This window comes from Canis aureus, chromosome X (genome assembly GCF_053574225.1).
Source record: "Canis aureus isolate CA01 chromosome X, VMU_Caureus_v.1.0, whole genome shotgun sequence".
NCBI classification, from domain to species: domain Eukaryota; kingdom Metazoa; phylum Chordata; class Mammalia; order Carnivora; family Canidae; genus Canis; species Canis aureus.
The window spans coordinates 106,927,809-106,941,370 of NC_135649.1; the positions used below are offsets into that span (position 1 = coordinate 106,927,809).

Here is a 13,562-nt window from a genome sequence, read left to right on the forward strand (position 1 = left end):
AATGGGAAAGATGAGACCCAGAACAGTTGTCACTTTTTCAAGTACAGAGAATCTGTAACAACTCCTAGCACTGGGCTCTTTTCCCTAGCAGAAGCCACCCGTTTACCGTGGAGAGGCGACATGCACTGCTAAAATTAAACTCTGAGCAAGAAAAGGTGGTGTTCCCATAGCATGTGTTTTACCCGAATACATTATCCTGGATGACCTTATGTGTTCCTTTACTGAAAACCACAACCCACTATAGAGCATGCACACTTGATCAAATAGGTTCGTTTAGCAATAAAGTCTTTCAGAAGCTCTATGTGAACCTCAACTCACTACTAGGAAGATGCCGTCTGTAGATGCTTAATAAATGGGTCAGGGTGGAGATGATCTAATTAAACTTTTAGCCAGTTAACCTTCTCCCCCCGAAGTCCTTGTACCTACTTTTCCCCCCTTTTTCAATCAAAGTGTAGTAATGGAGATAGTTATTGCTTCAAAATAGATAATCGTCTGCGGGTCTTATTTTCATGGTTTTGATCTTATTTCAGGACCCTAATGAGTGTTCATCCAATCTAAGATGCTGCCAACTGTAAAATACCATTATTTTATGGCCTGCCAAAAAATAAAAATGTGCCAATTAAAAATTTAAGAAACCATTGGTTGTAAGACGCATTTTGATTTCAGAGATATTAAAAGAGGTGTATCCCGGAATTCATGAGGTATGCTACCATATTTGCCACCACAGAAGACGTATTTTCCCCCTTGCCTTATGCCCCTCCCTCCTCCCACTCTAGACCACCTGATATTTCCAGTAAGCAGAGGAATAGCATAGAAGGCTCAGCCTTAGACTTTCCAAAATGCTTCCGTCTAAAATTGTGTTGCACCTACCTATATTCTGGTATACATTGTACACACCGATAAAAATACTCTTTGGCTTCTTGGCCCTAGGAATGGTGATGTACCTGTTTTGATACTCTCTACGAACACTTTGGATCTGTTTCCTTTCTGTAGGATCGGCTTTATTCTAGTAGGAAAGAGAGTTTTAAAGACCCTAGGAGGAAGACATCACTTCCTGCTCTGGGGAGAACACAGATCTGCCAGGCTGCCTGAACATGGACCCTGGATATTTCCTATCTTGAGTTAAACATTCCTCTGGCAACAGAGCTCATATCAGGCAGTTCCAAATGGATCTACCACGTTTCCTAATAATTTTGTTTGATGTGGTACCAAAATTGCCCAAACTGTATCACCAGGTAGTAAAATATTTCATTCCCTTTGCTTGGGCATCATTTTCCTGCATAACATCAAAGTGCAATTTCAACTTTTCAGGTCTAAATACCCAATTACTCATATCCAAAAACTCATACACTTTATCGTAAGTGGAAAAATTATGTTCAACCTTAAAAAAAGTTTTTGTTTTCTTTTTAGAGAGAGAGCACAGGTGGAGGGGAGGGGCAGAAGGAGAGAGAGAATCTTTTTTTAAAAAATATTTTATTTGTTTGAGACAGAGCACAAGCCGGCAGAGTGTCAGAGGGAGAGGGAGGAAGAGAAGCAGGTTCCAGCTGAGCAGGAAGCTGGATGTGGGGCTTGATCCCAGGACTCCGGGATCATGACCTGAGCCAAAGGCTGCCATTGAACCGATTGAGTCACCCAGGCACCTCACACACCTCACACATTATCTTCATAAAGGACAAAAATCTATGAAGCGTGACACCAATGAACTTGAGTTTCCAGCACTCTCCTTACGCACTGATCTGCACAGTGGTGTACTGGGGAGAAGGTAGAGGAGCATCAATTATAGACATCTCAAGAAGTGCTGAAAAAATCATAGACATTATGGAAAGGAGGAGGTGGTTTAGCAGGTGTGAATGCGGCCCTCCTAGGGTGAATCTGAAGGAAGCTGAAGGAGGGCTAAGGAGTGGAATGGCTTCTATGGATGCTGTTTCCTCCTTTCCTATCATTATGTGTTCCTTCCCCATCTGAGGGAGAGAAAAATATTAAGCATCACAGGAGGGCAACAGCCGGAACAAAGTGTCTTAAAATTCTTCTATTCAACAGGGAATTGTGAAATCACTGCACAGACCTAAGGATGAGTTCCAGAAATTTGTAATAAATGGAAGTCACATTTTCCTTCACATATTTTTATTCTGTCATTATGGCAATTTTCTTGAGGTAAAAAGCTTTAAGGATGTACTTTCTAGATGCATTTCTCCTCGCAATGATTATGGTCTCTGAGAGCCATTGCAACTTCCTTTTTTGAGCTAAATCTTCCCTGCTTTTTTTCTTTTAGGCAAATATCAACATCCCAATGGGAGCCTTTCGGCCGGGAGCTGGGCAACCTCCCAGAAGAAAAGAGTGTACTCCGGAAACGGAGGAGGTGAGGAGAATTTAGCTGGCAGAGCTCAGCCCTTTCTTTCCCCTCCAGCCTCCGGATGAGAGCGGGGCAGAGGCAAGGCAAGGCTTGGCTCTCCAGGACAAGGGAGGCGTGAACGAATGTGGGTCAAGGAGTCACCACCCAGTAGATCCATTTCTTTGACTCTTAGCCACGAAACACACTGCTCCTCACTGCCCCTCAGCTCTTTAAGTGCCTGGCACAGTTACTTGAAGATGCTGAGTTTAACATGTAGTTTGTTGATTGAGGAAGTGTGTGTGCGTGTGTGTGCTGGGGGAATAGCCTCTCACATGCTCTTGGTCTGACAACAGTCACTAGCTCAGTAAGGTTTCACTCGGAGCTTATACTGAACCTACTAGAATGTCTTTAGTACAGCTTCTGATGAGTGACAAACCCCTGTGGGAGCTCAGGTAATAAGCACGTTAAATTACTTGTGGATTCAAACAAAAAGTCCCAATCTCTGGGTATTTCCTTTGAAAAGAGGACTTTGCAAAGGAGTCCATCAATTTCTGTCTTTTTTTCCTCCCGCTGATTCTTTACCTCTCCTCCAAATTCGGATGCCTGCTCGGCTGAAATGGAGGCCAAAGTGAGTAAGTGCATTAAATCGAGGAACCCCTCCATCCCGCCCCAAAGTCTGCATTTCTTCACCAGCTGTGCCTTTTCTGATGAAACCTGGAAGGTCTGATACTGAAAAAAAAATTCAGGTTTCAGACCATGTCATTCACATAAGACAAGGAAAATGGAATTAAACAAGGCCACAGGGCATAGCTAACTGTATTTCATCTTTTTAAAAAGGCTTTTTTTATTTTGAACTTTTGTAGGTGACCTCTTTGGTATTTGCCCTCAAAGAACACCTATCATCATTTCAAAGCTTCCTAATAAAACTTTGGTTGTCCCTCATCTAACCTTTTCTTCCTGTAAATAATTCCTGACATGGTCCTAAGTTAGTAGTTCCAGCCTCCTATCAAAAGAAAGATAAGTTTTCAAAGAAGAAGTTGGAGTATTTGAGTGACACCATCAAGGTCTGGAATTTCCACCACTAAGTCACCTTTGATGAATAAAAATTTTGAACATATAAGTTGAAACGACCCAGCACTACCCTGCATTTCTGGTACATAATTTCAAACTCTGACGCTGCCGACTTGGCTATCTAGTTCACTCCTGAATATGAGCCCTCCCTCTGGGATTTTGGTCAAGCATTTCTGAGTCTGTGTCTGCCAAATAGGATTCACTCTTGTCCTCAGAGCTTTGCTGAGAGGACTCAGCGATATAATGGAAATGGCACAGCCTAGCAAGCGTTCAGTAAATGATTGGCCATCAATTGATCTAATTATCTAATTTTCATGAAGGACTCCCAGGCCTATTATCTGGCGTATTGTAAGAAATAGGCATGGGGAGGTTGAAGAAAGGACAGTGAAATTCTTCCCACACCTCTGTAATTAGGTTTTCTTCCCATGCTTCCTTAAGCTGTGTCTGTCACTCCCATGCCAGTCTGTCAGAAGGTAGCTTGACCCGGTTTTCTCACTAAACGGACGGATGTAACAGTTGTTTTGGAGGGTTGCATCTCATCTTCCCTCTGCGGTAAAGATGACCCTCAGTTCTTCACTGTACAACTGGTGCTTTCCTCCTCACAAGTGTCCCAGTCAGGGGGTTGGGAGAGCACTTTGCTCTCACACTTGTCTGATGGTTCCAGCACATTCTAAAATAGACAAGAACTGATATAGCCTGTTTGTGAACACCTACTTTATGATAAGCCACATGTACAGATGGCTAATCAATATTCTGCACAGGATGAAAGGAGTGAGGTATCCACAGAGATCCAGAGACTCCAGGAGTGTTTCTTGAAGTGAGCTGTACCTTTCTCATGGGGCTCCATGGGCTGGGATGGTGGTATTCTGTTCCTGTAAGAGCAGAAATGAGCTCTCTCGGGGCTTGTGGGGTCTTAGGTAGGGTTAGGATCTAATGACTCAAAGTCTGGCCCGGACCTTGGAATGAGTTTCTCATGGAAACAACATTGCATGGGGAACAGTTAGGCAGCGTGGCTTGGCTACAAGGGGCATTAAGTAGGATTTTGTGGGTTTGCCCCCTTTCGTCCTGTAGTTTGGAGGGAAAAATGGAATCTGAAATAAAAATAACTTCTACAGCCACACTTCCAAAAAATTTTCTAGTTCGCAAACCTGGAATTGCTTACATAGTTAGCTTTGGGATTTGTTGCCTAGCCTTGCATTAAGATAATCACTGTATAAAATGGAGATTATAACACAGCATCCCTGAACACAATAGGCCACCTCGATCACAGCCAGTAGCTCCCCCATCTCAGTGCTGACGCCATCTCCTATGTGAAGAGGATGTACCCCAGCAGGAAGCCAAGATCAGCCTTTGGCTGTCTGACAAGGCCTGTGAGCACTGGCTGGGTCTTCAGCCCACCTATGGTCTCTGTGAGCCCTTTACTCTGCTCACAGAGCTGGAGCGCACCCTCCGTCTGCTCGGCCCAGCCAGTGTTGGCATGTGCCCGACATAGAGGCCTTACAGCCAAATCCTTACAAGCAGGGCCCATCTTTTGGATAATACAAGGCAGCTGCTTGCCTCGAGTGATTTGAAGGGTATTGACAAGCCTCCACTCTGCCTCTCAAATCTCTTTTTTGACCATAATTCCATCATTATTAAGCCAGAAAATAGCATGTTGGGCCTTTCTGTTAATTATTTCCCTCTCCACCTTGTGCCCTTACAAGATGCAAACACACTGCTTAATTCTGGTCTCACTACTTACTAGCTGTGAGGCCGTGGGCAATTTTCTTACTCTTTCCCTCCCTGCCCTGGGCCTCAGTTTCCTCAACTACACAACAGGGACAATAGCAGATTTATAGCATTGGTGTGAGGATTCAATGAGTTAGCCTTTGTAACTTAGAACAGCTAGCAGTGTGGTTGCTCTTAGTACTAAGTCCTCAGTGTCTGAGCACAGACGAGCACAGCAGACTCCATCACCCCACAGAGGGGAGGTTAGGGGAGATCTCAATAGGGTGTCTGGTAGTAAAGGGGGAGATGGAGGCAAGATAGCCAGAAAATGGTTCACCATTTCGCCACATTTTACAAATACTTTGTCAGTGCCCCCAGGGGAATGTTTCCCTTGACAACAGCCATTCCCAAAACTGGTAAAGTGCTCCGGCTGATAAGCCCTCTCTCCAGCTCTCTTTATCTCAACCAAAGAAAGTCTTCCATGTCCCTTCTCAGTTCAAATATCTATGTACAAAAGGAAAAAAAAAGTATTATGCATTAGCCAAATGGAGCCATCTGGAGCCCTGCCAACTCATGCCTTTATTTATTATAATTCTTATAATAAATTTATAGAAGAAATAGGATCTGATTACCATTTTTTAAAAGATGAGAGAAGTTTCAGTTAAGAATATGCACCACCATTAACCCCTTCTTGAGTCAATGTCATGTCTACTTATTGAATATATCCATTTATAATTTCCATCATATGTGACCGTGCCAAATCAAGTGCTAAAAGTCTTACCTTATAAGAAAAGCCCAGTACATTGAGGTTTTAATAATTTGGAAGTGGCTAATATTAAATATTATCATCCTCTATCCGTGTATGTTCACATAGTAAATCTTTGCATATAGACACATAACTACACACAGCGGCTTTATGCGTTAAATGTGCCAATATAGCACATTTTGATATTACAAACACAGTGAATGTGACGTACCCAGGAACTTAACAGAAGGAATTAGAGACATTTTTCTTCTTCATGCTTCTTTATTAAGCTCTACCCACCTAACAACCATGGGAACATTCATAAGTGAGGAAACATTTTTCATTTCAGTGCTACACATATTTAAAAAAAAAACCAATTTATAGCCTTGTTTAAAACCTCTTTCCAAAAGCCTAGCAAAGAACACTTTTGAATACCTGGTGCTCCAAGTGGATGTTTAATAGTTTTAATTATTGCTTCTAAATCTGCATTTATAAATGATAAATGTGTATCCTTGATAAAAGGAAGCCAATCCTATGGCTCTGTACGTTGGCCTGAGGAAACATTATTTTCCAGATATTTACAACAGGTACAGTCTACACTGAATCTACACTGAATCACATTTTGTGTGGGTGACACATTAGCTCTTTCATCAGTGTTGTGCCAACATTCAAAGAAAATGACTACAGGAGAAACCATTAGTCCTTAGAAGAACAGCACGTTAATATTTTATATTTCTACTCACCCCTCAAACAGGCAATTCTATAAAGGACATGACTACCAAATAATTGGTTAGAGGTTGGGACTCTTGAACAGTTTCTTCCCTTTCCCTGTAGGTTCGAGACATTTTGAGAACTAGATGTAGGAGCCAGATGGAGGCAAAGCCCAGCATTAGCTTGAATACCCAGGTCACAGGGCTGCCTGGTTAGGCTGGCAACAAGTATGGGCATAGGGCTTGAACCACAGGCAAAGGTTTGGTTTCTTACTCCTTTTCCCTGAAACTGTATTGGTTTACTCAGTTGTTGGCCAAACAGATGAAGCCCTGCCAGTCCCACATCTTGACTGTGTTAGTTTGGGTCCTCCAAGAAGCCCACAGAACGATGGGTTTGGACATACAAGATATTTATTGGCAAAACCACTTGTAAGGAAGAATGGGAGGGGGATCCCTGGGTGGCGCAGCGGTTTGGCGCCTGCCTTTGGCCCAGGGCGCGATCCGGGAGACCCGGGATCGAATCCCACATCGGGCTCCCGGTGCATGGAGCCTGCTTCTCGCTCTGCTTCTCTCTCTCTCTCTCTCTCTCTGTGACTATCATGAATAAACAAATAAAATCTTTAAAAAAAAAAAAAAGGAAGAATGGGAGGGTGGTTGGATGTGACGTGGGTGAAGAAGAGTGGGACAGCGGATGGGGGCGAAACCTCTTAGACCTCACTGCTGTTCTAAGGAAAATTCTCGAGCTGAAGTTCCTTCCCAAGAGTCTCTTGTCTCCCGGGAACAGGCTGGCCTCAGGATCCTGTGACACTCAGTCATTGGGCACGAGCAGAGCAGCCGTGGGAAGTGTGATCTCAGTGTGGTGATGGGCGGCTTGTAGGGCGAAGCAGCTGGGGCCAGTCATCTAATTACCCTGCCGGGAGAAAACTGATCGGAGAGGCGTGCTCCTGTGGCTGCCACGGTGATCAAATGTTCCTCCAACATCTCTCTTCTAGGGCCAGAGAATATGCTCCCCACCTCTACCATAGGAACAATGAGCTCATAAGCAACTTTTTTCTATAGTAATGACTTGGGGGTTGTAGGAGCCACATACAGCCACTGATCTCATTGTTACAGTCACTGTTAATATGTATGTTTGGCGTATGTACACAGGCATATATTTGCCATTACGGTACATTCTTGGGATTAATCAGCTAAACAATAATGGGCAAGTGTGCATGTCTGTACCAGGCATTATAGGAGCCACAAAAAAAAAAACATATAGGATGTGGTCTCGCCCTAAAGCTGCAACAATATAAAAACATTAAATAATAGGAAATTTCAAATAGCTCCTAAAGCTGGGAGGGAGAACTGGGCCTCCTCTGTGACTCCACCTCATCCCACCCACATTCAAGAAGGTTTTGCTTATATAAATACTAGTTTGTTTATGCTTCCCAGAGATGTTATTGGAACAAAGGCTGGCAGCTACTGCACCCCAAAGAAAAATATTTTTAAGCTTCTGGACTAAGTCATTGTTAGAGCCAACTGTGTACTAACATTCTACAAATCTCTGCTGTGCAGGCATATTAGGATCCTAAGATACGAAATTAAATTCGCTCTCGTAAGGTGCTTCTCCTGGAAACACAAATCCTAACTAGCCATAATGTTTGTTAGTTTTCAGGCATTGAATAGTACTCCTGTGTTTTCTAAGTCACATGGAGATGACTTGTTTTCTTCTTCTAACTTTATTTCATATTCGTCTACAAACTTCAGATCTTCTGGAAGCTCCGAGGGTGTCTCAACAGCGCAGGAACAAGTGACAGAGAGCCCAAATGCCTTTTTTTTTTTCAGAGAGCCCATCCCTTCTTTCTTTTCTTTCTCTTCAGGGTGCTCCTCCCACCTCGGATGAGGAGAAGAAGCCAATGCCAGGAGCGAAGAAACTTCCAGGACCTGCGGTCAACCTATCAGAGATCCAGAACATTAAAAGCGAACTGAAGTATGTCCCCAAAGCTGAGCAGTAGTTGGAAGAAAGAAGGTGAGTGAAAAATTATTTCCTTCCACTTAAAAAGACTGCTATAAAATGGGTTACGGAAGCCTTCCCCAGAGGGAGTCTGGAATTCCAGAAGCATTCATTAAGCTCCAGGGCCTTCAGTTTAGACCAGTTTTTCTGATGCAAAGATTTCCTGGTAAAGCCGAGCTTCGGGGCCTGTCATATTTCATAACCAGCTGGAGAGCCATAGAGGATGTTTGTCTGCCAACCCCTTTCTGGTCACCTTCTTTGCTGGGGGAGAGCAGGGTTGGGAGTGGGCCCTGGGGAGCTTTTCATCTTGGGGTCCCTCATTCCACGCCTCAGTTTCCCCACCCAGATGCCACGAAGAGTGACGAGCTTAGTCTTCAGGAGAGGCTCATGGGAGCAAGGTGTTGAGGAGGTCTGGAAGTGTAAAGAGGGTAGGGATCAGTTCAGGCCTTGACAGGAATAACCCAGATGTGTGCAGAGCAGACCAAGGGGCCCCAGTGATGACTCAGAATGTGCACGAGGGAAGAGCAGGCTCAAAACTGTACCTGCCACCCTCCCAAGGAGGCAGTGCAGGCAGGGCCTGTGACCTTATTTTTATTGTTAATGGATCTGTTCAATCATGACCCTCTGGTGAGGGCTCAGCCCGGCCCTGCGTCTGCAGACCTGACAGGTGCGGACTGGTTTGCGAATTTTGCCAGCAGGGGGCGTGTGGAATCGGCCTGTCCTCTCTTTCCAGCTCTCTCCTGGGAACCTGAGAGCAAATCTACTTTATCCAACATTACTGAATCCCACCATGCACAGTTTATTCCGTTTCTTAAGCAGAAGTTTAAGTTCAGAAGAGAGGAATCTACATTGGTAACACAAAACAGGTCTTTATCTGGCTGACTGCCCATTCATTCGTTTGTTCATCAACTCACTCATTTCTTCAATATTTGCTGAGCATCCCCTATGTGCTGAGCAGTAGAGACGTGTGTTAATCATATGCCATGTGCCAGATACTGTATGAAGAGCATCACATCCATCGTTTCTGATACCCACTTATTGCTCCCATTCTTGAGATGAATCTTACAGAAAGACTGGTTTTCCCTGTCTGTCATGCATCCTCAAGAGGGCATGTGACTTCAAAGTTAGTGCTGTCACTTACGTGTTATTCACCCCTTCCTCCCACCGTACCTTACAGAGGTATCACACGCTCCCTATGGGTGTCAGGGTGACCTCTGGCCATGTAGGTCAAGGCAAGCACAGCACTGGAGCCCTGCTGAGCCTTCTCCTGTAGACATAACGAAGAATAGAACATTCTCTGAGATAATCCCAAGTGTAATGGCAATGTTACTTGTGTCATGCTTATGCCGGCTTACTAGAACATTTCCAAGTTAGCTCTACGGAAAAGATTTCTTTATGGTACAGAGAAAGAGGAGCTGTTTTGAGTTAAAATAACACAACACAGTATCTAGTGTTTTCAGCACAGTTACATAAAAGAACAAAGGAGTAAGAATAAAATACAGTGGATTCTATGACTCTAGAATGAATCCCAGGAACCTGGCCAGGGCCCAAGTGACGCAAGCAGGAACTGACCTGAGGTGCAGTGACAAACACTTATTATTTATGACAGAATGAAACAAGTTGATGATGAGCATCATTACACTCTGCCCTGCTTATATAGCCAAGCTGAGATGAAATACTGCAATATGCTTGGGACGAAGCTGCAGAACTTTCTTGTGAGAAACCCCGGGGAAGGGAAATAAACGTTGTGTAATATTTATTATCATCACCCAACCAAGGCCAGTTAGACACATGAATCTTTAATGTAAACTTTAAAGGACTTTGCTCTTATGAAATCCATGTCGACCTAAATTTAACCCTGGTTACGGTTTCAGAAGAACTTGGTTTTGAAGATTCAAAGGAATGCTGTTTTAAAATGAGCTCAGAGAGGATCTTGAAGTGTTATCTGGCAGTGAGTGTGCAGCCTTGGATCTATGGTTACAGCAATGGGGAACAATATCAACTCAATAAAATACCGAAAAGTTACCAGATAGCCAGGACAAGTTTTTCTTACTTCATTTTCTCAGAGAAGACTATAATGATTCTTTTTCCCTGAACAAATTCTAATAATGCAAAACCACTCAGAGAGGCCTATTTTTCCTTATTCTTACAGGAATGTGAAAACCTAACGTTGTCACGGTAATTGATCTGAATTCCTAATGAGTACAGTCATTGTTTTAAGCCAAGGAATGACCTTTATTTCTTGTAGCAGAGGTAGTAGGCTGGTTTGCTTTTGACGTACTAATTCTTCTCCCACAATTATGTCAGATTTTGAGACTTCCATGGTCATGGTTTGTGGTCACAGAGGGAGAGCCTTTTTTTTTAACATTGACTCATTCAGTGGACTCATAAGGCGTAAATATCCTGGACCAGCCATCATTTAGCCCCTTACTGGTTGGCCTGATTTCCTCCTTCTGGGCTACCTCTTTGTCTTTGCTGCTTGATCAGGAATCTCCTGTGTCTACAGTCAGAAGCTACCATTGGCTTGTTTCTTTATAGCTATAGCAGATTCCACCTCAGACTTCATAGATAGGGATCTGGAGAACCCAAAGGACTGCTCAGGGCTGGTGTCCAGCAAGCTGGGTGTCCTTTTCTGTTCCCTCTCTATCCTCAGATCAGACCACAGGTGCCCAGTAAAGAGCCTCTAGCTCTGTACCATGGCATTTTCTTCATTATGTGCTAAGATATATAGATGTCAAACTTGGTCTCCACTCTAGGGATACTTTGATCTTGGTGGAAAGATAAAATACTTCAAAAGGCAACTCAAGAATTAGCAGCTCAGTGATTCAAGATATCCAATGACTGTTTATGATCCTCTAAGTAGGCAGGAAAGATAACTGATGTTATGATTTATGAGAGGGGTAACTTGTGATGATTTTGTGTCAGGGACAGTTTGAAGGAGGTAGTGGGAATGGGATGGTTTAATAGAGGCCCAGAATTAGCCTCTGGACATATGGAATGTCCAGAACATCATTAATAGACAAGCCTAGTGAGATCAAACAGTTCCTCTAGGGCAACGTCCTTAAACTTCTGGAGTGGAGCAAAACAAGATCGTACAACCAGCCCACACCATCTCTTCTCTTCTTCCAGTGGTAAAAAAAACTCAGTGTTTTTTTTTTTTTTTTAAAGAACTCAGTGTTAACAAAGCATTGGGAAGGAACAAAATAAGTATCAAAGTGGTAGCAATACAGCAATCACAAGAAAAATGGTTAACAAAGGGTAAACCCTAAGAATAAATCTACAATTATGTTAACAAGCACAAACAGCAGCAATTGAAAGTCCTGGGACCCATGAAGCACTAGAGAGAAACTGTTGTTCTGAAGTTGCAGGAATTCTTCCTCTCTGTGTTGGACATTACAGTATGGCCACATGTTGTGTGGCAGCCAGACTTCATGGTTACATACTAAACCAGGGCTTCAGAAAGATGCGAAATTTAGTGATTCCTAATAATTCGCTTAATAGCTTTTGGCTATGCATGGACTTAATCCCCATCTGCCATTAAGAACTGAAGAAAGCACTCGCATTTTTGCATTAGGAAGACTTTTGAGGTCAACCAGTGGGTATTGGACCATTCTCTGAGAAACACTGTGGTAGGGCATGGAGAGTGAGTTCAAATGATCCGCAATGCTTGTGTGGTCATACACAGCCCCATGATCTCGAGCTGGCCTCTATCCCATACCCCACATCAGCCAACCAGCCTTGCTTCTGGATTTCTTTGACAAGAACCATCATAATGCCTTGATAGAGGAGGTATGCCTTCTTCCAGCACTCTGCCCCACCCCTAGCATCTTCTGTTTACGCCATCACAATATTTACCAAAGTGATGTATTGGTTTCCTTGTTTATACCTTCTTTATGATGCTAGGATATAGCTTCTTTTTTTTTTTCAGGATATAGCTTAAAGGCTGGGGGGGGGGCACCTGATATGTCATGAGCATGTAAGGCATGTCTGTAGAATGTTACTGGTGCTGTGACCATAGCAAGTTTGGTGGTCCCTAAAAATGTGTTCTTGTAGACTCCCCAAGTCCTTGTATTCTCATGGGGATTACTATTTAAAAGCAAGACTAGCTTTTCTTGCCAGGTCTGAAAGTAACATTGTTGACCACGATCAGTCAAGGTCTCAGAAATTTGACTTGAATTCACTGATTTTAACTTCATTATTCCTCTGGGAAACCAAAAATTTGGAGAAGATGTCACCTTTGGTTCATAGTCTTCAAAGGGAGAAAAACATGTAAAACCAGAAGAAAATAATTTACTTATCAAGAGTTATTTGGATTTATTTTTCAAAGACCATCTAGGTCCAGATAAGACATATTTACCAACCATTCATCCAGATGTCATTTCTGCTAGAAGAGAACATAAGGTGTTCATTACTCTTAAATGTTAACTACTATGCATCACCATTGTTCCTGCTGATTCAAGGGCTAATTTTGAGAGTGTTGGCAGGAGGGCAAATTGATGTACCCAGACATTTGATGAAAAGTGCATTTAGTACCTAACAACAGACCCCTGAAATACATGATTCATAGTTACAAAATTAAAGGAAGAAACAGTTCAACAATAAGAACAGGATAATTTAATACCCCACTTTCAACAGTGGACAGAAGTAGACAGAAGATCAACAAGGAAACTGTCTTAGTCTTTTGTTATATAGTCTTTTGCTATATAACAGTATACCTTAGACTGGGGGGCTTATAAATAACAGAAATTTATTTTTTCACAGCTCAGGAAACTGAGAAGTCTAAGATAGAGATGCCGACAGATTTGGGGTCTGATGAGGCCCTGCTTCCTGGTTTATTTTTTTTAATAATAAATTAATTTTTTATTGGTGTTCAGTTTGCCAACATACAGAATAACATCCAGTGCTCATCCCGTCAAGTGCCCACCTCAGTGCCCGCCACCCAGTCACCCCACCCCCCGCCCACCTCCCCTTCCACCACCCCTAGTTCGTTTCCCAGAGTTA

General features: G+C 43.0%; 1 protein-coding gene across 3 annotated transcripts in view; it reads left to right on the top strand.

Moving 5' to 3' along the window:
- Positions 1–13,562, top strand: part of SMPX (small muscle protein X-linked) — a 59,065-nt gene that overhangs the window by 18,777 nt on the left and 26,726 nt on the right. For all 3 annotated transcript variants that reach the window (XM_077890386.1, XM_077890385.1, XM_077890384.1), the window contains exons 3-4: positions 2,273–2,359; positions 8,428–8,576. In XM_077890386.1, coding sequence (XP_077746512.1) covers positions 2,273–2,359; positions 8,428–8,562 — 222 coding nt within the window. In that variant the 3' untranslated portion in view covers positions 8,563–8,576. The remainder of the gene's footprint in view (positions 1–2,272; positions 2,360–8,427; positions 8,577–13,562) is intronic.